The following is a 25,499-nucleotide window of genomic DNA, read 5'->3' on the forward strand; positions in this document are numbered from 1 at the left end:
AGCGGGCGGCGAGGCCTGGGGCGGGCGGGGAAGCCCCGGAGTACCAACGCGAGAAGAGGCTGCCCACCCTGGGCAGGGGACGGGCCTCAGCGCCTGCGCGGGTGGCGGTGGGAACGCGGAAACGACGCGAGGCCACACTCGCGGCAAAGCGACGCGCTTTACTCACACCGGTGCGTCCACCAAGACCCAAGCAGCCGCGAGCTCCCTGGTTGCTATCCTTTATTAAGGCCCCGCGTGCTCGCGGGGCTCCAGCCAAACCAGACAGGTCCCCTAAATACAGCAGGAGGCCTGGGGGGGAAGGGAATGACTCAGGACCCACCACACGGCCACGGAAACAGAAGCCCACCACGGACAGACGGACGGACGAGCGCCGGGGAGCACACCCCTCGCTCTCGGCTCCCTCCCCTTTTGCACCCACTCGGAGAAGAAAGCCAGACCCTGGCTCTGCACACACAAACCACGCACCCACCCATAGCAGCGTCTGCGGGGCGGCCCGCCTCGGCGGCCCCGGCGACCTCCCTCGCTCCTAGTGGCTTTGGTTTGCTCCGGCCCCTCCGGCCCTCTCCCCTCTCAGCTCCTCGCCCTCAGCCTCCTGGCACCTGCGCGGACCTTCTCGCCTCCCCCTCGCTCTCTGCTCTCCGGCCTCCCTCCCGGGGCCCCTGGGAAGCAGCATCTCGGCACCGTCCTCCGGCGCCCGCGCGCTCACACGGCCGCCCCGCTCTCCTTGAGGTCGGGGGCCGAGCGCTGCCGTCGCATGCGTGGAGGGGTGGTGTAGGGGGGGTAGCGGGGCCCCGGGCGCTGGGCGGGGTAGGGCTGGGGCTGCTGGGGGTAATAGTTGTGCTTCTTCGGCTGGAAGTGCTGGGCCTCCGCCTGTGCGGGGCCCCCGCCTCGCGAGCGGCCGCCGCCGTCGAGGGAGTTCCTGCGAGGACGGTGGGGCCTCCGGGGGCTGGGGGGCCTGCGCGCGGGCGCGGGCGCCTCCTCGGGGGGCTGGGGCGCCGGGGCCTCCGCGCCGCCCACGCCCGGCCAGGACTCCCTGTGCTGGGGGTTGCTCTTGAAGGGGAAGCGCAGCTTGCAGTCGTGGGGCGGCACGAAGCGGGCGGGCGGCCGGCGCAGCCCCCCGCCCCGGCCCCCCGCGCCCTGCAGTCCCTGCAGCCGCAGCTGCTCCTGCTTGAGCCAGCGCAGGCGGCCGCGGCGGAAGGCGGGGTCCTCCTCCATCAGCCGCGACACGCGCTCCCAGCTGGACAGCGGCGGCGACGCGGGCCGCGCGGGCTGCGCGCCCGCCTCCTCCGCGGCCTCCGCGCCCTCGGGGGGGCGCCCAGGCCACCAGGGCGGCCTCGTCAGCCTCCTCCTCGAGCTCCTGGAGAGGGACAGGAGAAAGCCGTGAGCCGAGGGCCGCTGCGGTCTGGTTGGGCATAACGGGGCCCGGGCCCCCTCGGCCGCGCCGCCGGGCCCTGCCGGCTCCCCTGCCCAGCAGCCCCTTCTGTGCAGCCACCGGCGACGGCAGCACCTGCTGCCAAGTGCCGGGAGAACTAAACTTCCGGCGGGGGAGGGAGGGCAAGGGCGGCCACGGGGAGTTCACCGTGCATGAGCCTCGGCCTGTGGGAACCCAGCGGAGCAGCGGGAGCAGAGGCCACACGGCAGAAGCCACACTGCGGGGGGCGCCTCTGGTAACCCCAAGTCGGAACTTCAACCGGCTGTGGCGTCCCTCAGAAGGGCCCGAACCCCGTGTGCACATGACCGGGCGCTCGCAGACACGCCAGAAGACGCCATAACCGCTCCATCTCTGCAGAGCTGGGGGGTAGGGCGCGCACAGCCAGGAACAGGCTCCCGGTGACGGCTCTCAGCCGGGCTTAAACCCACACCGCCACACCCGCGCTGGTGAGCCTCACAACCTGACTTGTTTCGCGGCGTAGCGCAGGCTGGTCCTGGGCTACTGGTCCTCCTGGGTCTGGCCCCCAGCGCTGGCATTAAAGCGTGTCCGCAGCGCACCCGGTCTAGAGCCTGTGCGGGTCTGAGCATGTGCAAGTGTGTGGGGGCACGCGTGTCCTGCCGCCCGCATTCACAGGCTGGGAGCATGGCCACCAAGCCGAGGTTTGCCTGTCTCCGCGCCCTCTTGCCACAGCTCTAGGATAAGTGGGTGCCACCGTGCCCAGCTTTTTGTGTGGTTCTGGGGCTCACACTCAGATCCTCAGATCACACTCAGTGTTTAGGAGGCAAATATTCACCAACCGAAGCCTACAGAACCTATTTGTTTGTTGAGACAGGGTTTCTCTGTGTAGACCAGGCTGGCCTCGAACTCAGAGATCCACTTGTCTCTGCCTCCCCAGCGCTGGGATTAAAGGCGTGCGGCACCATGCCCAGCTGTGTTTTTTGTTTTGCCTGCATGTATGTCTACACCCTGTGAGCGCTGCCTGCCGACCGGAAGTGGGTGCTGGAGCTCCTGACAACCCTGAGCTGCCAAGTGGGTGCTTGAAACTAAACTCTGGTCCTCTGGAGACTGAAGCAAGCATGCCATTCATGAACTACCAGAAAACAAAAAATAAGCCCGTTCACCTTCAATAAGCCTTCTCAAAAGTCAGGGCGGGAGGCTGGGATGTGGGGAGGAGCTGGAGGAGGAGGGGAGGGGAGGGGCCGGCGGCGTAGGGAGGCTGGGATGTGGGGGAACTGGAGGGGCGGGGAGCGGCCGGCGGCGGCGTCCTCACCTGCGTCAGGGGGATGACCCTCTCCATGCGCAGCATGCGGTCCCGCAGCGCCTGCAGCTCTCGGTCCTTGCTGCTGTTCTGCAGCTTCACCTCCTGAAGGATCCCCGTCAGCTTGTCGATGTGGGCCCGGAGGTCCTCCACCTCCGCCCCGCGGGCTCCCTCCTCGCCGCCTCCGCCTCCTTCCTCTTCTCCCACAGTGTCCCAGACATCCCTGGCCACGGCTCTCCAGGCATCCCCGGGGCCCTCGGGCTTGCCGTAGGTGCGGCACAGCTCGCGCATCTTGAGAGCGGCCAGGGCCTCGATTTCTGCCCGTCCGTGGCGGAAGTCGGCCAGGGCCACCTCGTAGCATATCTCCTTGACGGCCTGCATCTTCAGGTCCGCCATGGTGGCCCAGCGGGGGTCTTTGCCCTGCAGCCGCCGCCGCTGAGGGATCTGGTACACTCTGCGAGGGGCCCTGCGCTTGCCGCTGCTGGGCAGGCCGCAGCGCTTCACGATGCTCTGCACGGTGGTGGGCGGCAGCTGCTCCCGCAAGGAGGAGATCAGCCGCCAGCTTTCCTCACAGGAGCGCTTGTCCGAGTCTTCCCCGCTGTCAGAGTCCGCATACTGGGCGGAGAGAGGGAGAGGGGGCTAAGCACGCCGCAGGGACCGCGCTTGCACCGCGCCGCGCGGGGGCCTGTCTAGACAGCCCTGTCTGAGGCTGACCGCGCACAGCAGCTGGCTGAACTTGGGCTTCTGGGCATCTGCATGGGCATAGGCGGTCCTGTGCCCCGTCACTACAGAGCTGTGTCTGAGAACTGGGTCCCAGCGTGATGGCGTCACGGTGCGCTACAGCCTGCACCGAGGGAGGCCGCCCCAGCCGCCCCAGCCAGCTGGTCGGTCTCCCGGGGCCTGGACACATGGCCTGTCACTGGCGGCCCTGTCATTACGCAGCAAATGACTATGTAGCACTGTCAGATGAGGCTCAAAGTCCATGTAAGGAACAATCTTACAAGAACCACAGTGCTTGAGAGTGAGGCGAAGAGGCCCGGAGCCGCCGGCGCGTAAGGAGCCTCGTCAGCTGGGAAGAGCGTTAGTTCCCATCTCTCCCAGCTTCTAGGTGCCAACAGCCTCACTCTTTCCCTCCGCTCCTCCAGGCCCCCCCCCCCCCCGTGCCCCCCCCCCCCCCCCGCGCGCGCGCGCGCCTCTCACCAGCCGCTGCTGCTCCAGCAGCAGGTCAGCATCTTCCTTTTCTTTCCGGTACTGATTCTCCAAGTCCTGCAGCCTGGGAGCGGACGGAAGGAGAAGCCGTGAGGGTCTGGAGCCACCTCCGCGGGGGCCAACGGGAGTGTGCTGGCGGCCTCCTACCTCTTCTCCATCTCCAGCTTGATATCGATGCCTTGCTGCTCCAGCAGCTCCTTCTGAGCAAAGTTCCAGTCCACAGGCTCGGAGGGCGGGCCTGGGGGCGGGGGGACCCCTCGCTCTCGTTCCAGCCGTGCTTGCTCCGGGTGATTGAAGCGGAAAACGTGGTTCTTGCCCATCACAATCCTGTTTCCTGGAAGGGGAAGAGGGCAGCGGAGACCAGCTCAGCCACAGCAGCAAAGCGCCCCAGGCCTAAGCAGATCGGGCCCTCGGTGCCAGGAGCCCCTCTGTCCTACCAGCCAGTCACCGACCCGGTCCCCAGCCTCCCACCTGACTTCAGCACCAGCGGCTCCGTCACCAGCTTCCCGTTGACGTAGGTCTCTGCACCTTCACAGGGCTCCAGCGTGACCACCACTGGGTGCGGGGGGGAAGGGAGAAGATGAGCCTCTGGCGAGCCGGGCTCGCTCCCCCTCCCACCGTGCCTCACCCCACAGCGCGCATGCACCGCAGTTACGCCCCGGTACCTGCAGGGGTGCCACAGCCCCTCTGGTGGCAGCACAGGGAGAGAAGAGCAGAGGGAGGGTTAGAGACCCGACCGGGACTCCCAGAAGCCTCTGCGGTGGCTCCTGCTCAGCCGGCCCGCCCGCCTGCCCTCCACCTGTCACCGCCCCTCGCGTCCTTAATGTCATCTCCAGTGTGGCCCACATGCCTGCGGGCACTGTCCAATGCTTTCTGCAAATGGCTGTCATCCCGTTCATGTTCTCAAGTCACAGCAACACAGGGTAAAATAGAGTCAGCCGAGCTAACACCAGCCCGGCTCGGTGCCACACATCTGAATGCCCGTTACACTAGTCAGGAGCTGAGGCAGAAGGACTGTGGCAAGTTTGAGGTTCGCTAGCCTGAACTGCATAGCGAGTTTGAGCTCAGCCTGGGCTACATGGTAAGACTCTGCCTCAAAAGGCAAAAACCCAACCCAGACAGCTGTCCATCTCTGAGCCTGTTGCTTGCAGGGGCACAAAGATACACAAAGCAGAGATACTAGGGGGCTGGAAAGACGGCGCAGAGGTTAAGAGCACTGGCTGCTCTTCCAAAGGTCCTCAGTTCAGTTCCTAGCACCCACATGGTGGCTCACAACCATCTATAGTGAGATCTGGTGCCCTCTGCTGGTGGGCAAGCATACATGCAGGCAGAACACTGTATACATACTAAATAATTCTTAAAAAGTACTAGTCAGGTGGTCGTGGCGCACACCTGTGATCCCAGCATGGAGGCAGAGGTAGGTGGATCTCTGTGAGTTCTAGGCCAGCCTGGTCTACAAAGTGAGTTCCAGGACAGCCAAGGTTACACAGAGAAATTCTGTCTTAAAAACCAACCAACCAACCAACCAACCAACCAGACAAACAAAGACCCTCAAGTTCCAAAGACCCAGGATCTATGACTGCTGAGCCAGAGACAAATTATCTAAATTTTGGGGTTTTCTATAAATTGGGATAATGGCGTCTTTATTCCAGAGGAGTGTAAGATATAATAATGATAATATGCAAACATCATTTATTCATTCATTTCTGAGTCTGAGTCTCACTGGACAGTCCTGGAACTCTTACTATATATACAAACCAGGCTGGCTTCGAATTCACAGAGATCTGACTGCCTCTGCCTTCCAAATGCTGTGATTAAAACTGTGTGTGTGTGAGAGAGAGAGAGCCAGAGAGTGAAGGGGGAGGTGGAAGAGAGGCAGGCAGGAGGAGTAGAGTTTAAATTCAGGGATGTATCACTGAGCTATATACTCTGCCCAACTTTTTTATTTTTTAGACAGGCTCTCACTATGTAGCCTTGGCTGTCCTGGAACTCATTCTGTAGACCAGACTGCCTCTGCCTCCCGAGCGCTGGGACTAAAGGCGTGCGCCACCAAGCCTGGTTCTCAACCCAGATTTTTTTTTTTTTTAATTTAAACTAAAAGTAATCAAGAACCATGGAAATTCGGACGACTTGTAGCGTCAGACAGAGGAACAGGCCACTACTGATGCAGAGGCCAGAGGCCAGGCGAGCTGTAACAGGTGACTAAAAGTCAGGAAGACATTCGGACAGGCAACATGGCATGACGAGGACAGGAATGGGAGGGGAGGCAGGCTATCTCACCCTTATTTTCCACCAATGCGTGTCCATCAACATCCCAAACATTATGCTCCTACTGTACGCCAGGAGATAACCCGAATCCCTGATCTCTTAACCTGGCTGCTAAGGCAGATGACAGCTGGGTAATCTCGGGCCAGTGAAGATGACCCAGCAGATTCAGCCGTTTGCTGCATGCCCAATGAGTTCAATCCTCCCAATTCACACGGCACGCGTGCGCGCGCACACACACACACACACTCACTCACTACAAAAACTTGCTTGTTTTTCCAGACAGGGTGCCTCTGTGTAGCCTTGGTTGTACTTGAATTTCCTCTTTGGACCAGGCTGGCCTCCTATTTACAGAGATCCGCCTGCCTCTGCCCCTCGAGTGCTGGGACTAGCAGTGTGTGCACCAGCAGCAATTCTGACAGTTTTTAGAAGCAGACAATCTAGTGATTTCTCTGAAGACCAGGAGCAGGAGTGGCGGGACAGAAAGAAATGGGGCCAGGTGAGGGGCCTGCTCCAGACCAGCGGGCAGAGACCCTTTGCTCTCCTTTGGAGACAGGGAGAATGGCCTTGAACTCCCGGCTCTCCGCCCCCCACACACGCCCGCCTCTCTCCCCCGGGTGCTGGGATCACAGTGCCACCACACGCAGCTGTGCCAGACCTGAAGCTCAAACTCACAGTTTCACACATCCGACTCCAGCACTCTGCCACCTCAGCTGCATTCCCGACCCTCTTCTTTTGGAGCCTCAGGGATCCAGCAGCCAAGGGCACAGCCCCTGCAACTGTGACTCTGTGCTGGGACTCAGTTCTGTTTTCCAGGGCAAATTACCTACCCTGGGCCCCTCAGCTCTGTTGTCTGTGAGCTGAGCAAGACAATTCTAAGAGAAAAATAGATGGTTGGTATGGAACTCCTGCACCTGCCCGATCCCGCCTGTCTCTGCTCGTCTCTGGTCAAGTCTTAAAAGTCTGTTGTAAGACCAACAGCCCAGATGGACTAAACCTTTACAACCTACCCTTTGGAGCACAAAAACACTGGCTTGTTGTTATTGTTTGTTTTTCGAGACACGGTTCCTCTGTGTAGACCAGACTGGCCTCAAACTCACAGAGATCCGAGTGCCTCTGCCTCCCTGCGCGCTGGGACTAAAGGCGCGTGCCACCATGCCACCGGCTGCTTTTTACTGTGATCTTTGCCACAGTCCTGCATGGCAGTGTCTGCCATCTCCACACCAGGCACTCCTGGAATGTGGGCTTGCTTCCGGGGCCTCAGGTACCTGATCTTCTTCCTCCCCGAGCCTACGCCACAGACAACCACAGAACAGGAACTAGGCAATAGCTTGCTGATCTGAACTGATTCAACAGCTTTCAGCCCCAGCCGCAGGAAGCACTTGTTCGCCACTGGGGACCTGAACCAGAACAGAGCGACCGCGTCAATCTGCTGACCCGGCCCCCACCTAAACCTGAGCTGCAAGCCACAGGACAGGCTTTCTTCTTTTTCCTTTTTAACCGTCCTACACACTGTCTAGGCTGGCACCCAACCCCTGGGCTCCAGGAAGCCTCCTGCCCCGCCTCCCAAGTAGCTGTGACTGCAGGCACGTGCACACACCTCGCCAATTCTTAGAGCCTGCTGCACGAGCCTGCAGACCAGCTCTGCATCCCCAGAGGCTCCCTAAGAACTGGCTGTGCAGCTAGGCGTGGTGGCGCAGGCGCAGACCTCAGAGGGGCAGAGGCCGGTGGATCTCTGTGAGTTCAAGGCCAGCCTGTTCTACAAAGAGAGTCCAGGACAGCCAGGGCTGCACAGAGAAACCCTGTCTTGAAAAAAATAAAATATAAAAAGAGCTGGCTATGGTAACAATGCAGCTGGGGTGGCGGTGGGGGAATGTGGCCCTTTGGCGCTCACCGGCCATCCAGTCCAGCTGCATCACCCACTGAGCTTTCGGGGTTACTGAGAGGCCATGTCTCAGAGAAAGTGAAGAAGTGATTAAGGAGGACACGTAACATCAACCCCGGGCCTCATTATGAACACACTCACACAAGCAAACCTACACAAATGCACACCACACAAGCACACACATACACACACACACACATACACACACACACACACACACACACACACACACACAGTGCTGTAGGCCAGGCATGCACCCGGTGATCCAGTCTTTGGGGGGGCCAAGGCAATAGATTGGGAGATCCAGGTCACCGTATACAGAGACCCCAAAGCGAACAGAAAACGTAGAGGGGGCTGGGGGAGGGGTGTAAGGACTCCTTGAGTGTGCACAGGGCTCAAAGTCACGGTGCTTGTCCAGCAGGCACGTGCCTGAAGCCGAGTTCAATCCCGACAGCATAAGACAAACTACACTGCACAGTGCTTTGCTGATGGCTGCCGCCCTCGGAACCTGGTGTCTTTTTTGTTTGGCAGACTGCTTTTCAGATGGGTGTATCTTTGTAGCCCTGGCTGGCCTTGAACTCAGAGATTCTCCTGCCTCTGTCTTCCAAGTGCCCTGATTAAAGGCTTGCACTGCCATGCCTGGCCAGAACCTTCGACTCCTAAAAGTTTTACAGTTATAAAGTTCCCCAAAGCTTTGCAGCCACATTCAGTTCTCAGGAACCACTGTCACCATAGCTGAGTCAGCGTTCCCACAGAGCAGATTCAGGGGTTCCACTGAACAAACACGGGTTTCACACACAGTAACCGAAGTGCTCAGGGAAAAGAAGGATAAAGGAAGGCAGCATTTCATCTCCTCCTCCAAATTCCTCCAGTGTACAGCAACGTGCTACCTGTGTCCCCACCACATGGAGCCGGCCCCCCACACCACCTGAGCCCCACAGCCACCCCCCCACACCCCCCCAGCCCCCCCCGCCCCCCACACTACCTGAGCCCCCCCAGCTTCCCACACTACCTGAGCCCCACTCCCAGAGCCAGCCTCCCCCCCACCACTTACCATGAGCTCAGCACTGCAGAGGGAGGGTGTGGCCTCCCATGTGGCTCACTCCCTGTGGGTGGAACACTCGACCCCTCTACCTTAGCCCTTGCACTCTCCCCTCCCAGGCCTTACCTTCTCCATCAGGCTGGGGGAGGCTTCGGAAGAGGCAGTGCTGCTCCCGGATGAACTGCCCGGTCAGCTTGATGTCCACATCCACCTGGCCGACCCTGGGGAACAGCGACACTTGCTCAGTGTCTCTGCGCTTGGCCTCCGGGTGCGCAGGCCCGAGTCTAGTGTTCTCGTTTCAGCAAGGGCGTGTCAAGGCCACGCAGCCCTGCGGTGCTGAAGCTGGGGCCGGAGGCCAGGCATGATCCTTAGAACCACGGCCTCTGCACATCATCCAGCCGGGCACAGGCAGCGCTGAGCCCTGGCATTTTTTTCTTTCTTTTTTATTTTTGTTTGTTTGTTTTGTTTTTAAGACAGGGTTTCTCTGAGTAGCCTGGGAAACACCAGGCCTTCACCAAACTGAAGACTGCTCGCTGATCTGGGGCCTCAACAGTCTGTCAAGATAGAAAGGAGTCAAGCACACCTCTGGGCTCTGTCGGAGCTGGGGCAGGATTCTGGATTTGAGGCTAGCCTGGGCCACAAAGCAAGACCCTGTCTCTGGGGAGGTGGCATGGCGGTTGGCAAAGAGCATGAAGCGCACGGGCTGCCTCCTATGCCGCTTTCACTGGTTGGTTGGTTTTTCCACACACGGTGTCTCTGTGTGGCCCTGGCTGTCCCGCACGCACTCTGCAGACCAGGCTGGCTTCACACTCAGAGATCCGCTGCCTCTTTCTCCCTGGCCACATGTACCGCTCTCACAGTGCCCATAGCCAGGCAGCTCACAACCCCCAGAGCTCCAGCCTCAGGGCATCCAGCACCGTCTTTGGCCTCTGTGGGCACCTACACACACGTGACATTCACTGACACACACACGCGTGTAAATAAAGATAAAATCTTTGGAAAGAAAAAAGTCTGAAAGAGCAAAAATCTGGAATAGCTCCAGTGGCCACCAAAACCAGAGACTCACTGAGCAATGTGTTAGCGATTCTACAGCCATACCCTAGACTGGGGCCGGGGAGCACCGAAGACGGCTACACCTATTTACCTGGTGACACCATCTTTGATGTGATAGAGAAGACATTCGGACATCAAGGGGTCCTCATTCAGATTTACCAGGTGGGGAGTCTGTAGGTAAAGAGGAAGAGGCGGTCAGGGCCAAGGGCTCAGGATACTCAGCAAGAGTGACCTCCCAGAAGGGAGCCAGGGCGTGAGTGGACATCTTCCTGGGGTTCGGTACTGCCCTTTCTCACCCTAGCCTCACTGGTGGGGAGCTCGCCACCCTCCACCCTGCCCCAAGGAGCCTCTCCAATTCCCTGCTCTCACACAAGCACCTTCCGATCACAGCGAGGCCTAAACTGCCATCCTCCCCACCTCCCCCACCCCCAGTCGGTAACCCATCCTGAAGCTCCTTGCAGACGCCCCAGCATGACAGAGCACCTGCCTGGAAGCCGTGGTTCCCCCTGCATCAGCGCTTGCTTTCTGACCCTTTTAGTCCCTGGCCCCATCACGTCTCCACCAAATCTGCCTTGGACCTTCGGGGAGGAAGAGAAGGTGTGGGGTCAGGAGACCGGCACAGCTCACCTTCTGTTACACCCTGAATTTCTGTGAGCATGGATTACTTCTAATAATTTAAAAGCAGTGTCACGTTCCATTTTAAAGTCAAGCAAGGGTTGCGCATGATGTATGATACCTCTAACTCCAGCACAGAGCTAAGAGGACAGCCTGGGGTACAGAGCATGGCCCTGCCTATTAACAAGCCAGCAAAGAAACCCAGCAAATGGGGCTGGAAAGATGGCTCTGTGGTAAAGAGCACTGCCGCTCTTCCAGAGGATATGGGTTCGATTCCCAGCACCCACATGGCAGCTCACAGCTGTCTGTGACTCCAATTCCAATGGATCTGACACTGTCACACTAATGCACATAGAATAAAAGTAAATTATACATATATACATAAAAGAACCCCAACAAAACAAGAAACTTTCTTCCAGCAGACTCCCTACCTCCCCTAGCCACTTCCCCTCCCTAAGCCTACTTGTCCAAGGCCAGGGCCACTTACTCCAGCAGCTGATCCTGCCCACGGCCCTCCCAGACCAAAACCACCCAACTGCTCCCTGGTCCTCTGGCTAGCTCTAGGATAGCATCCACCCGAATGCCTGGCTGATGCCTCTCGCTGGAAATGCAGCCACTCCCTGCCGCCAAGGCACCCTAGCCTTTGTCCGTCTTCCGTCACACCCCCTTCCTCCATCTGGGCAGGACACTGAACCTGTTCCCCCACACTCTTCCATGCCACCTGCTGCCACTCCAGGAACAGACCTTCCCCTTGGGCTGCTGCCTAGCCCACACAGTCCTGCACCATCATCCTCAGTCCTGCTGACCTGAGGGTTCACAGCCTCTAATCCACACTGTCTTCCCAGAGGCTCCTCGGGAAACAAGCTCTGATCTAGTCTGGCTTCCTGGGGACTCCTCCACATCTGAGTCCCAGCCCACACGTCCAAGCCCCCTTTGAGGGTCTTTTCCCCAGCTCTGTGTCCAGCCCCACCATGTCTTCACACCCAGCATCCTATTTACCATCTCCACCCGCGCCCCCACCTGCCAAAACCATTTCCTTCATGTCCCTCTGGGACTGTCTCAGACGCCGGCTCCATGAAGCTTTCCGACCCCCCCCCCCCAACTGAGGAAGCCTTTGCTAGTCAAGGATGTGCTTCAGCTCTCCGCCTCACCTCGGGGAGGCTCTGGATAGGACAGAGCTGAGTCAGATGCAGTCATGGCTGGCTGTCCTGCCAGGCAATCAGAGCCAACTCAGGGAGGCAAGAATTGGTGTGGAAACACTGCTCATTACAAACGGGAAAAATGACCTGTGTGTGGGCATGCCTTTAATCCCAGCACTCAGGAGGAAGAGGCGGGCAAATTGCTGAGCTGGGGCCAGCCTGGTCCACAGAGTGAGTTCTGGGCCATCTAAGGCTACACAGAGAACCCTATCTCAAAACCAAGGGGTGGGGGCAAGTTCCCCATAGAAACTGCCAACTTTCTCACATCCTGGCTCGGACTGTTTGTTCCTTCATGTTCCCAGGGAGTTGAGTGTTGCACTATTCCACAGCAACTCACGTGCAAAGGGAAACAAAGGCCAAGTGGGAGCTCAAGCTTTGTGGGAGACGCAGCATGGGTGCGTCCTGGGGCAAGGAAGGCTCTGACATGCAGAATGAAGAGTTTCGGAGGGAAGAGTTTGGCAGAAGCACAGGGTGCAGACGGGAAACAGCTCGGAGGGGAGGCCTAGGCCTCTCCGGGAGCCGCTGTGCAGTGTGAGCTCAGGACTGCACCCTGAATACCTGCCTGCTTCTCCCGAGCATCTCACACCTGCTGCTGCCAACACCGCCTCAAGGGACACCCGCGTCTGATTCCTATATTACGGTGTCAGACCTGTCCTGAGCCTGCCCGACACTGATGGGCTCTGGGAGCAGACAGTGATCTGTCCCTAGGGAGGGGGTACATGATTTGGGGCAGCGCTCTTCCATTTCTGCTTAGCCCAGGAACTCTTTGTTCAAGTGAAACCTTATCTAGAAGCCTAGGATATCAAGCAGATAAGCAAGGAGCCAACCAGCCCAGCCGAGGGAGGGAGGGTCCCCCCCCCCCCCAGCAGCCCTGGGGAAGGAAGCTCAGACTGGAGAATCAGTGATTTGGGAAGCCTTGGGCTGGGTAATAGGGTCCCAGCAAGGAGGCTTTTCCTCAGCCTTTACTCCATCCAGACACACCATGGCTTACCTGCGTCTCCACCTAACCAAGCCTCCGCCATGGCTAGCCCTACCAAACCCGTTTTGCCAGTAAGTCTAACAGCTGTCCTGTCTTTTCACCATCAGAGAAATGCCCACCCCGCCACCTTAGGGAAGGACAAACAATCCCAAGACTCCGGTTTGCCGGTTGCACTGACCAAGTCCAGCCAAGAAAGGGTACGGAAAACGATGAGGGAAGACAGGCACAGTGGCACAGGGCTGTGTCTGTCACACCTGTCACAGCTGTAAGCACAAGGACGAGGACTTGAAACCAACATTAACTACACAGTGAGTTCAGGATTACCACCCAGCATGGTGGTGCACGCCTTTAGTCCCAGCACTCTGGAGACAGGCAGGTGGATCGCTGAGGCCAGCCTGGTCTACAGAGCAAGTCCAGGACAGCCAGGGCTACGCAGAGAAACCCTGTCTCGGAAAACAAAAGAAACAAACAAATAAATCAACCTGGGCTATAGCAGGTTCATGTCCAGCCTGAGCCATGTGAAACCTCAGAAAACAACGAACCTGAAGCCAACAACAAAGAGCAGGGTTGGGGCCTGGAGCGGTAAAGAGAAACGGGACTTCCTACAGGCTGCCTGGGGAATACACAGGGCACTTGGATGGCATAAACTCTGCTTGTATTTATTCATGCTGGTGATTGATGACCCAATCCTGTGTAGGTGCCCTATCGCCACAGTGTTGGTGTGGAGGTAGAGGGCAACTCTCAGCAGCCTGTTCTCCCTGACCTCCAGGGTCACGGGGCGGAGCGCAATCCACGGGCTCAGGGCCCAGAGGAATCCACAGGGAAACTTCAGACCGCTGCTGGGTGTGGTAGTGACCAAGGAAGGGGCTACTGTCAATGTGAGCCGGGGCAGCCTGGGCTACACGGTGACTTCCGGGCAAGCCTGAGCTACGGTACAACTGAGTTTCTGTCTCAAAAATATCTAAAGTGAACACAGAAAGGTCCTAAAATGTGTCTATTTTTAAAGACAAGGCAGCCTGAAGTGCTCAGCAACTCTGAGACGGGGAACAGGAACGAAAGCGCTAGGGTGGGAAGGGTTTGCCTGAGTGCGTAAGCCACTTCACGCGCAGGCGTGTGGAATGCGCTCGGCTCTCCACGACCAATCGAAGCATGGGGCCCGTGACACCAGCACTGCTGAGGAGAAGCAGGTGAATCTGGGGTCCTGGCCAGCCAGTCTAAATCCTCAGTGCGTTCCACATCTGCCCAGAGGGCCTGTCTCAAAATAACAACAATAACAATAATAATAACAACGTGAAGGAGCAAGCTGCTGAGAGAACCAGTGACATCTGGCCTGTACCTGGGTACCTGTATGCACAAATGTACACACACACACACACAACACACTTGCACTAGTACATTAATGTCATGGGTCCAAGCCCCAGCACTGCAACAAACAAAAAAACAAAAATAAAAGAGCTAGGACAGTGGCGCACACTTCTAATCCCAGCACTCAGGGAGGCAGAGGCAGGCGGATCTCTGGGAGTTCGAGGCCAGCCTGATCTACAGAGTGAGTGCAGGACAGCCAGGGTTTGTTATACAGAAAAACTATGTCCTGAAAAGAAAAATAGAGAGCTAGCTAGCTAGAGAGCTAGACAGACAGACAGACGATAAAGTAAAATAAGGCTGGACAGTGGTGGCACACACCTTCTGTCCTCTGACACGCAGGAGGCGGAGGCTGGTGGACCTATGAGCTCAAGGCCAGCCTGGTCTACAGAGTGAGTTCAGGACAACCAGGGCTACACAGAGAAGAAAACAAAAAACAAGATCCACTTTTAAAATTAACTAAATAAAAATAAGCGGCTGTCGCTCTACTCCAAACATCTTCCGAGAGTCTACTCTTACAGAAACAATCTGATTTGGGGTTGGGGAGGTCCGTGCAGCTCTAGCTGATCTGAAACTTCTGACAATTTTCCTGCCTCGGCCTCCTGATGGCTGAGATCACGGGCATGTACCACCACACCTGGCTTTTAACACCTATTTATAAGATTAGCCATTGTAGCATCTTTAGAGTATCAGAGAGTGTGGGAAAAGCAAGGTAACCTTTAAAAGGGAAAGGCAGGCAGCGACTCCTTAAAACAGCGAGATGGCTCGGGGGTAAAGCTGCTCGCATCCAAGTCTCGGGGGAAAGCTGCTCGCATCCAAGTCCGGCAGCCCGAGTTCTACCGCCTGCACCCAGGTGTGCTGGATACACCCTGACTCCCAGGAAGAGACTCTGAAGTTGGAATTTTGGGGATCAGCACACACTCTGGGAAGGTCTGGCTCTCTGTGGCTCTCTTGTTCAGGCAGCGGACCCTGAAGCCGGGGAAGAGGGCAGGTGTGAGCAGCGGCGCGAGCAAGGCGAGCTGGCCTCCCGCCCTTCACTCGGATGGGACGTGAGCAACGCGCTTTATTACAGACAAGAACCCCACGAAGGAGGAAGGAGCTCAGGCCACTGGGAGGCTGTTATGACCACCACTCGAGCACAGCGGCACGCCTGCCCTTGTGTGACCACACACAATTTAAATTAATTTAAAAATTCAATGTAATGGGCAGGATGGGCAGGGTGGGAGCAGCAAGATGCCTCAGCAAGTAAAGGCGCTCGCTGCCAAGCCTGGCAGTCCTAATTCAAGGCCCAGAATCCACACGGTGGAAGGAGAATGGATACCTGCAAGCTCTCCGGGCCTCCACACACCACACCCACGCACCCGTGTGCAACGCATGCACACACACAGATGATGCAGTGAGAAGAAGAGTGAGGTAACGAGGTTGGGCTGCAGAGATGTCCGAACTGTCAAGAGCACGGGCTGCTCCTCAGGGTTGGCCCCCAGCACCACACGGCCACTCACAGCCTTCTGTACCTTCTGTCCCACAGGGATCCAGCACCCTGCTCTGAACTCTTCAGGCACCTCATGCACAGATGTACAAACACACGCACGGGAGTGCAGGCCAAACACCCATAACACATAAAACATAAATAAATCTCAAAAAATAGAGTAATGTTGTGTGTGCATGCAAGTGTGTAGTTAAGGACTGGAGAGATGGCAGAGGTTAAGAGCACTGTCTGCTTTTCCAGAGGTCCCAAGTTCAATTCCCAGCATCACATGGTGGCTCACAACCATCTAGAAGGTTTACATGTAGACAGGACATTGTATACATAATAAATAAGTAATTTTTAAAAAAAGTGTGTAGTTAAAGGCTCAGTGATTCCTTTGCTGAGTTTTCTGGACGGTCTTAACATCACGAAATGACGTAAGTCTCCTGCCAGCTCTCTGTGGAACCTCTACTGACTGACAGCTGGGTCAGGCTGGCTTCCGAGTCACCCCTCCACCAGCACACAGCAGTCAGCCTTGCTGGCTTGTTTCGTGTTGAGGGTCCCCAATCTCTACTAATCCCTTCTTCCTGCTGAGAACCTAACCGGGGCCTGGAGGAGGGAGACCCTGCCACCACACTGGCGCTGTGCTTTCACACCCTTCCAGCCATTTTTTTTTTTTTTTTTTTTTTGCGAGAGACAGGATGTCACTATCAAGTTCACATTAACTTTAAACTCACTATGTAGCCCAGGCTGCCCCAGCCTTGAGCTCCTCCCCCCTGTGCCACCCAATCCTCAGGTGCTGGGGTCACAGGCATGTGCCAGCACATCTGGCAGCTCTGCTGACTCTCTCTGGCCACTGCTCCTTCCAACTGACCCGTCCTGTGCCAGTTGGTGAAGTATTTTAAGAACTGCCTCTGTGCCCACTTGGGCCGACCACTCCGGCCTTGCTCTCCCAAGCACCAGCGCCGAGGCTGGCACCACACCCCGTCCTGCCTAAAGACGCTCGATTAGCCTCACCCCATCTGTACCCCTCTACCCAGTCTCGTCCATTCTTCAGGCTCCATTCTGCAAACGACCCTCCCGAACAACCCAGCCGCGACATCTCTCGGCCACGAATGGTCCTGACGACCCCCGCCCGCCCACCACTGTCACACTCCTCCTCCATCTTCCTTCCCGCTAACTTTCCAAGCACGAGCATTGGGCTGTCCAGACCCCCTCCTGCCCAAGGGACTCCCGAGCCCAGCTCTGTGCCTGTCCTGCGCACATGGGCAGGGAGAGCTGGGTCCTCCGCAGCTCTGCAGCCCCTCGGGGAGAGCAACCATCATCTTCAGTGGACCCTATGCTCGCTGGGCACAAGCACTTCACACCCCTCTCTCACTGACAAGGTGACGGATGGAGAAGGCAGAGATGTCCACGTAACTCAGACGGGGTGGGAAATGGAAGAGACGGTGAAGGGACGAGTCAGGGCATAGAAGCAAAGGAGCAGGATTAGGGCTTCCGTCATACCATGGCCAACCCCTCTCCTCAGAGCTCTCTAGGCCTCTGTGCACAACCTCTCACACACCTTTTTCGGAGAGAAGACACCCACGGTGCCGCCATCCTCCCGGACAGCCACGCCCATCTCGGCCAGCAGCGCTTCTCTGCGAGCAAGGGAAAGGCAGAGGTCAGCCTCACCTCGGCCACCCACGACTCTCCCCGCTGAGGAGTGCCCTCCACCTGCCCCCATACCTCTCCATTCTCAGAGCCTCTGTCTTCCGAAGCTTCTCCTCCCACGTCTCATTCAGCTCAGCTATAATCTTCTCTGTCTCCTGAGGTGTGAAGGACAGATAGAAGGCAAAGCTCAGGACCAGCACCGCCCAGACACCACCATAGTCCACCTTCCCGCACTCCGGCCTTCGTTAGAGCAGCCCCCAGCCTGCCACCCCTTGCTCTAACGACCTTCCCACCTGCAGCCTCTCCATGGCCTCCTCGGGCCCAATCTGGGGCTCAGCACTGGGGGAGAACGGGGGCTCCAGCTCCCCATTATGTGGAGGAGGAGATGAGGGTGAAGCCGGGGCGGGGGGAGGCGGTCCGGCAGGCGGGGCACCTCCAGGACTCCCCTCTTCCACCTTCAGACCTGGAAGGGAGAAGGCGAGAAGGGGGGGTTGAGACTTGAGACGAGAGGAGCCACGAGGGTCACGGGGAGCCACAGGCGACAGGGAGGTGGCCCTCCAAGGAGAGAGGACGGTGGCTGAGGCCCCGGGGGGGAGAGCCCGGCTGCTGCATGAGGTGGAGCTGCTGCGGTTCTTTCCGCCCTAGTGACTCCCCCATCAGAGAGCTCTTAGCTGCTGAGCTGAAGATGGCCCGCCATGCACATCTGGCTCTCCCAGCTCTGCTCCGAGGATAAGGTGCCACTTTTCCTTTAGCCAGGCCTTACCCTCCCTCTCTTCCACTGCGCCCTAGCCTTTGAGGCAGACCGTAAGAACGAGGAGCGTGGGAGCCGAGCCAGTTAGCATGGATCCTGCACTTCCCACATGGACAACAATTCCCTTTTTTTGGGGGGGGGGGGTAGTTTTTTGTTTTGTCCTGTTAACGATACAGAACACTTCACGGACCTGAGCGTCACCCTTGCACAGGGGCTATCGAACCTCTGTACTGTTCCAATGTTAGTACGTGTGCCCCTGGAGTGAGCACTGGACTGGATTCCCACCAGGGAGGCTGAGCCGTGTGTTAGACGCCAGCCTGCGGCCGATGGTTAAGCCAGAGGAGCAGTGGGTGTCCCTTAACCCTAATGCGGGAGCACGGGGGGCAGGGCAGGGATGTCACATCTCAGGACAGCCGGGCGTGGCCGCCACGCCCACTATGCGCCTCACAGAGACAGGAGCGACTGCAGCAGCAGCAGCAGCGGCTCGCAACCTGCGGGTCAGGGCCCCTTCGGTCTCACGCACCCTGCACGTCAGGTATTAGCACTGCAGTTCCTAACAGTAAGGAAAACTGCAGTTAATGAAGTGGCAACACGGTACTTTTACGGCTGGGGCCGCCACGGCAGGAGGAACTGCATCAAAGGACACGGCATTAGGAAGGTCGGGGGCTACTGGACTGCAGGAACGTCCAGGCTGGATGCAGTGAGATCCAAAACAAAAGCAAGAACAGGGAAGGAGGCCCGTCACTCCACCAGACCTTCCGCCACTCACGCCCTGCAGCGGCCTGTCGGCTTCTGTGGAATCGTAAGCTCACGACTTGCAATGTTCCTTGCACCTGTCCTTTTATTAGCTGCAGAAGCCCCCCCGTCTCCCTGAGGAATTAAGTCTGTCCCTGCTCCCTAACTTCACAAACGCCTTCTCCAGAGGTGTGTCTACGTCTCGGAGCACGCCAAGGAGTTAATGGGGAACGGGCCTCCCCACATTCCAGGAGGGGCAGAGGACAGGACAGCCAGGGGGAGCTGAGTGAACGGCTCCCTGGCTGCCCTCCCCAGCGGCCTACCTCCGAGAGCGGAGGCGGACAGTCCCTGGGCCATCAGCAGCTCCCGCAAGCGGGCCACCTCCTCCTGCAGCTCTCGGATGAGACGAGCGTTGGGGTCCTCGTTGATGACGGCGTTGCATCGGATCTGCTTAGTGCGGTCTGCATACCTGCAGAAAGACAAAAGTGGGAGGGCAGGCCCAGGAGAGCCTTCCTGCTCCCTCCCTCCCAACTGAGCAGCCTGAGTCCGCACCTGAGCGTGCTCAGCGTCTCCTCATAATTGATGTCCGCAGGACTCAGGGCTGCGATCATGGCCGTGCGTGAGTTCCCACCTACGAAGGAGAGGAAGGAGAGGGGGGCAAGCTGGAGCGCTGCAGCCCCAGAAAAGGCTGGGCTTGGTGAGGCGGCGCATGGCTGCAACCCCCGGGCTCGGCGGAAGCCTGGGGCGCGAGACGCTGTCTCAAACTCATACATGTTTGTGACTCTAAGTAAGTCAGATTGGACTGAGCGACAGGAGTCCCCGATACACAGGTCTGAGAGGGCAATGTCTGACACAGGGTACAGCTGGGACTGTGGAGCCAATCATGAAATGCAGACGTGTGGGGAAAGGCGAGTTCCCGGAGAGGCCAGGCATCTGTGAGCAGTCACAGGCCTGTGGGAGGGAGACAGACACAGCAGTGTTTGGGGTCAGGGGTAAACAGGGCAGGGAGGTCTCTGGTCTGGCAGAGTGTAGCCATGACGTCAGCAGGGGAAACTTCCTATAGGGTGAGCCCGCAGCCAGGCAGAGAAACAGGCAGACAACACTGACTAGAGGTTCTAAGGCTGGCAAGAGATTCTGTAGGGAGGGTGATGGCAGGGTCAGTGAAGCGGGGAGGGCCCCCTCACCCAAATTCTCCTTGAGCAGCCAGGTAAGCACAGACTCTCGGTAAGGGATGAAATCTGACTTCCGCTTCTTGGATTGCTGAGGGGGAAAAGGGCAGGTAATCAGGCTGAGTCATCCTCTAGGCCTTCTTTCCTGAGACCTCTCTCTTCCCAACCCTCAGGGCTTACCAAATCTGCCAGGGCTGAGATCACCTTCCCCAGAGTAGTCAGGGACTTATTGATGTTGGCGCCTTCCTGGGAAAGGAGTGTGGAAATGAGACCTTGCTGTCAGTCAGACCCACGACCCCTCTGCCCTGCCAGCAAGGGTCTAAGGGCATGGTCAGCAGCCTGCCTCCCCACACGGCCCCCAAAGCTTCCATCCATCCCTCCAAAGCACCCTTACCTTCAGGCGCATCCCCCGGGCCCCTGAGGAGTCAGCCCGCTCACTCCCAGCAAGGTCCACCAAGCTGATCTTACTGACCTGGGGTTGGAGGAAAGAAGCATATGGTGACTGGGGTGGGTAGGCGATGCGAAGGCGAATTAGGGGACAGCCAGCAGAAAGCTGGGTTTAGCTAAGGCTAGACAGCCCAGAGGAGACAAAGGAGACAAGGGAGACCACAGTGAGGAGCTGGTAACTCATGCATTTGTTCATTTAGTCACTTACAAGTACCGACAGGTTCACTGTGTTCCACAGGGGACACAGTGGGATTTGAGCCCTGCTCTGAGAACCTTTAAGGTTGAGCCAACGAGCAGGCACTGTCCGGCCGGTGGGCAGAGGGGGCAGTGGAGGCCCTGAGGAGGCCCCACCAGTTCGGGCGGGCAGAGAACTCTCGAGCCCCTCCCATCACCTTACGGCGCCCGCCCGCTAGAGAGAGGGCGCTACCTTTTCTGAATCCAGGCCAGTGAGCTGGTCGTGGGAGCGCTGGGTGAACACGATGGTGAAGACGGCATGCGAACGGCTGCTGGTCTCATTCATGTTGGTGGCCGCCACGGTTCTGGAGTCCAGAGGAAGGTCTCAGGCTCCTGCCCTCTCCCTCACCACTCTGCCTCCCTTCCTTCTGACCCCCAAGTAAGGCGGCCTCACCTCGCCTTATTTCCACAGTCCATGAGGTCAGCAATGTCTGCGTAGGAAGTCACAGCCAGTTTAGACAGGTCTTGAACGTACGGGCCCAGGATGGGGTGCTCCCGGACCCGCAGAGAGCCCCGACTCTTGGGGTTCAAGAGGTCTCGTACTCGCTCGCAGTAGATTTCCATGTAGCTCACCTGGGCGGGAGAAGCCGGCAGGGTTGAGGGAGCCGGTGGTGACACTGCCAGAGACACTGGCCCCAAACTCTACAGGGCAGGAGCAGGTACGGTGCAGCCCAGGTACAGCAGGCACGTGCTGGGGCCGAGAACTGGCTCCGAGAGCTCGCACCAGCCCAAGGTCTCACCATCAGCACCCATGGCTCACAGCCAAAACCAGTCACAAGCTCGTCACTAACAGAAGAATTAGGTCCCAAGCTGACTCCGGAGACAGAGCAGTCTTGGTGGATGTCTTCCTACACTCTTGCCCAGGGCACCGGGCCTCCCGCCCGCCTGCACCACAGCTGGGGCTTACCTCCACAGAATAGGAAAGCTGAGCACTCTGGTTCACGCTTACACGGGAGAAGAGGTCCTCGCAGAGCTGGGGGGACACAGAGACGCTCCTGTCTAGGGCATGCCTGCAGCTCCCAGCCCAGGCCAGACCATGTCCCAAACGACCCTTTCCACAGCCCCAAGGGAGGGGTCAGTTCCATTTTATAGACAGGGAAACGCCTCTCAAATTACACATTTGCCTGGAGTCACAAGCTGGTACCCATGAGGCTAGGATGCAGACCCATGTCTGCTGCGCCCTCGTCTGTGTAGAGGGCACTGCGGTTCACAGCCACAGAGAACTATGGACAACTCTCAGTGATTTGCAGCCACAGCTAACACTGCCATACAGAAGCCCACAGGGAAAATGCACAAAAATAACAGTTAAAGAGAAAGTAAAGTCACCTCGAGAGAAAAGCCCTGGCTCTTCTCACGGAGCCTGCTGTCGGGTGCAAAGCCTCCCTCCCGAAAGGGCCCTGGGTGTTAGGCTGTGGCCAAGCCTCATATCCCATCACACTTCCAATCACAAACAGCCCCAGACAGCCACGTCTTGGCCTACAACTCTCCTTCCCCGCTGTGGCACCTAAAGACGCTCTTCCCCCGGCTGCCCAGTTAGGTGGCAGCATGTACCTGAGGCACAATGCCCTGCTGGCCCGGTTCCTGCCGCCCCATCATGGTGTAGGACTTCCCAGCCCCCGTCTGGCCATAGGCAAAGATGCACACGTTGTAGCCCTCGAAGGCATGGAGCAGCATCTCCTCCCCGATGTCCCGGTACACCTGCTGCTGAGACGCAAACTGCGGGTCCTCTACCTGGTGGAATGGAGGCAGGGAGAGACAGCAAGCCCGGGTGAGCTCAGGCTTTGTGTCTGTGGCCCAGACATCCTGACTGCTCTGACTGCCCAGAGGCCTGTGCACCCCTCACCCTGACTTCCTCATTCTTATCGTCTACAACGTTCCCATCCAGGCCCCTGGCGGACCTAAGTATCTGGACGGACCGTCTGTTCCCTCTTCTGCTCCTAAACACAGCCCAGGAGTTCTCGCACTGCCCAGAGGTCCCTGTCCTCCCTGCCTGGCCCAGGATCACCCCCTTCTCAGGACCAAACCCCTTTCCCAGGCTAAGCTCTTCCTTAGCCCCAACTGCCTCACCGAAGTATGTGACCAGTAAGAATAGTCGAAGGTGAAGCTTTTCGGGGCGTCCTTGCTCTGTTTGGGATTGATGATGGCTGAGAAAACAAAGCAAGGAAAGCCAAGTCAGGTCTATCCACTGCCCACTTTCCCGTAAGCCCCGAGGAGCCAGGACCCCACTCCCCACCTCTGCCTTAACTCTCTTCCCTTTAATAATCCCCACCCCCTCCAGCCACCAAAGCTAATTTTGGCTCCACAGGACCCGCCCCACTGAGCTGCCTCCCTGGATTGGGCAACGGAGGGCTCCTGGCCAACATTCCCCCTCCCAGGGCAGGAACATGGGAAGGCCAGTCTGCCCCCCCTTACAGCCAGCCACATGCTCTGTGCCCAGCACGGCTTTCCCCCCGGGACGGGCCACAGGCCTGCCCTCCGCCCGGTGCTCCAGCTGGAGCTCTGGACTCACTCACAGGTGGTGTTGCCCTGCATGCTGATCACACACTGGGCGTCCCGGCTGGCCTCTCGGGCACTGAAGGGCCGAACCCTCACTGCTACTTTCACCGAGGCACCAGCCATGGCTTCTGAAACTCCTGCCCTCCTCAGCTGGAAAACAGGAAAAAAAGGGGTGGTCAGAGCCATTGAGAGAACTCCAGGCCTTGCCTTCTTGCTTCCCGAGTCCAGGCTCCACACTCCATCCCAGGACCTGCCCAGCCCCTCCAGGGCTCCGCTCCTGCTCCCGAAAGCACCCCTACCTCTCTCCCCAACCAGATCCCAGTGTACGGGGGTTTGGGCCATCACCCGAGTTACCTGGTGTCCTGGCCCCAGAGCAGGGGGGCTGTATCAGCTCTGGCTGCCACCGGCCCTCGTATGGGAAGCCCCATCCTACACGTGGGGCCTGGCCACACCAGCAAGGCTGTAAGGGAAACGCTGATTGTGAGGAAGGAGGAGTCAGGAGGTACCTGCCTGCGGTTCTGTTTAGAGGGAAAGGGATGTGTCAGGACATCGAGGGGAGCTGCCCCTCCGGGGCGGCTGAACGCAATGTGAATCCAAGGGCAGAGACACTGATATTTTTATTCCTAGTCACTCACAAGTGTACTGAGCGTTCAGTTAGAGAGGGAGAGAGAGAGAGACAGAGATTGGACAGAGGGTGATTCAGAGAGAGGAACACATGGGCAGAGATGCTGGGGGTGGCAGGAAGGAAAGAGAAGGACAGAAAGTTACAGACAAAGAAAATAAGAGGAATCAGACAAGAGACAAGATTGAGGTCAGGCTGCAAAGGAAAGAATGGCATGAGAAAAGGAAGGTGAGACACAGGGATGCTGAAATGACAGGGAGGGAAGGCTCTGGGGCCAAAACACAAACTGGAAGCCCAGAAAGAGGTAGGAGAAGACAAAAACCCAATCATAAACCCTAATCTATAATTCCTTTCGAGGGTCAGCTAGGGAGTCCTACACACGAGGCAGGCGCTACTGATGGGCAAAGTCCAAGGGCTAGGGGAATGGCTGGAAGGCCTGCTTGGGATCCCCAAACCCTAGCGGCAGGACTTCCTCCTCAGGGTCCAGGACAATGGGCAGGGGAGGGTGGGGTCATCCCTTGTGCATGACATCACACACACCCCCCCCCAGGACTCCACGGCGGAGACCCAGAACACCTGCATCTTGAGGGGGCCTCCCTGCAACGGGGGCTGGGGAAGGGCGGGGGCTTCCTGAAAGGGAAAAGGAAACAGGTCCCAAACCCCACCTGGGGCTAGTGCTATGGCGTCCACTAGCCTGGGGAAGGTGCCAGGCTGCAGCCTAGGAATGTGGGTGATCCGGGTGCCCACACCCTGGGAGGAGAGTCTAAGCAGCCCACGCCTACGGATACAGGGTGAAGACTTAGGAAGAGTTCAAAGATGCCGCGTCCCCACCTGCAGCCCCAAAAGACCTCCACCGTCTGTCACGCTGGGGTGGGTCTCATCTCACCAGCCTTCCTAGGCAGAGCAGGGGAGGGGTGAAGGGACTGGTTTATCCCACCACAGGAAGGGAGTCGCCGAAATCACAGAGACTGGCTCAGGAGGAGGAGCCCTGACCCTCAAACCCTGACTAGGGTAGGGAAGGACATCTCCGAGGCTAAGAAGACAGGGGCCAGGGCAGAGCGGGGAAAAGAAGTGTCGAGAAGGTGCAGAGTCCCTGCGAACTGCTGTAAGGGTGCACCGGGGAGGAGGCCGCGGCTAGGGTGGGGCCGACCGACCCGAAACGGGGTCTAGGGCACCTGCACCTTGCCCACCGGCAGCTCTGCAGCAGGCCCCCGCCTGTCCTTTCTGGGCGGCCGTGAGTTCCTGGTCCTCCAGTCCAGCCGGCCGACGGCTGCCCGGGGCCTGGCACCTCTCTGCGCCTCCGCGGGATAAATAGCGCATGATCCGAGCTCTCGCGCCTCGCCCGCCCGCCCGGGTCGTGCAATCGGGACCTCGGAACCCCGGCTCCCCGGCCCTCCCCCCGCCCCGGAGCATTCCTCCGCGGGCGTCCCCTCCCTGCCCCCACCGGCTCTCACCTCGCCGCGGCGCGACTCCCGGCGGAGAGCAAAGGGACGACCTTCCCGGGATGCCTGCGACCGGACACCGGGAGGCCGGAGGGCCCAGTCCGGGGCTGCCCCCGCCGCTCGCCGGGTCCCCGGGCGGCGGGCGGCCGATCGCGCCCCGGGGGCGGCAGCAGAAGCGGCGCC

At 58.6% G+C, this 25,499-nt stretch overlaps 1 protein-coding gene across 1 annotated transcript; it reads right to left on the reverse strand.

Annotated features, from left to right (window-relative positions):
• Positions 1 to 627: 627 nt before the first annotated feature.
• Kif1c (kinesin family member 1C) lies at positions 628 to 25,493 on the reverse strand. The gene is given in 24 exon segments (XM_055594175.1): positions 628 to 1,311; positions 1,313 to 1,357; positions 2,703 to 3,305; positions 3,891 to 3,963; positions 4,047 to 4,233; positions 4,371 to 4,454; positions 9,218 to 9,312; positions 10,236 to 10,315; positions 17,332 to 17,407; positions 17,496 to 17,575; positions 17,714 to 17,883; positions 19,230 to 19,375; positions 19,459 to 19,537; positions 20,091 to 20,166; positions 20,256 to 20,321; positions 20,470 to 20,547; positions 20,950 to 21,061; positions 21,151 to 21,329; positions 21,664 to 21,729; positions 22,308 to 22,487; positions 22,824 to 22,900; positions 23,270 to 23,402; positions 23,607 to 23,712; positions 25,329 to 25,493. Coding segments are annotated over 22 exon segments (3,267 nt in total). The 5' UTR covers positions 23,376 to 23,402; positions 23,607 to 23,712; positions 25,329 to 25,493; the 3' UTR covers positions 628 to 702.
• Positions 25,494 to 25,499: the final 6 nt, after the last annotated feature.

Source organism: Psammomys obesus, unplaced genomic scaffold (assembly GCF_907164565.1).
Source record: "Psammomys obesus unplaced genomic scaffold, mPsaObe1.curated_primary_1811, whole genome shotgun sequence".
NCBI classification, from domain to species: Eukaryota; Metazoa; Chordata; class Mammalia; order Rodentia; family Muridae; genus Psammomys; species Psammomys obesus.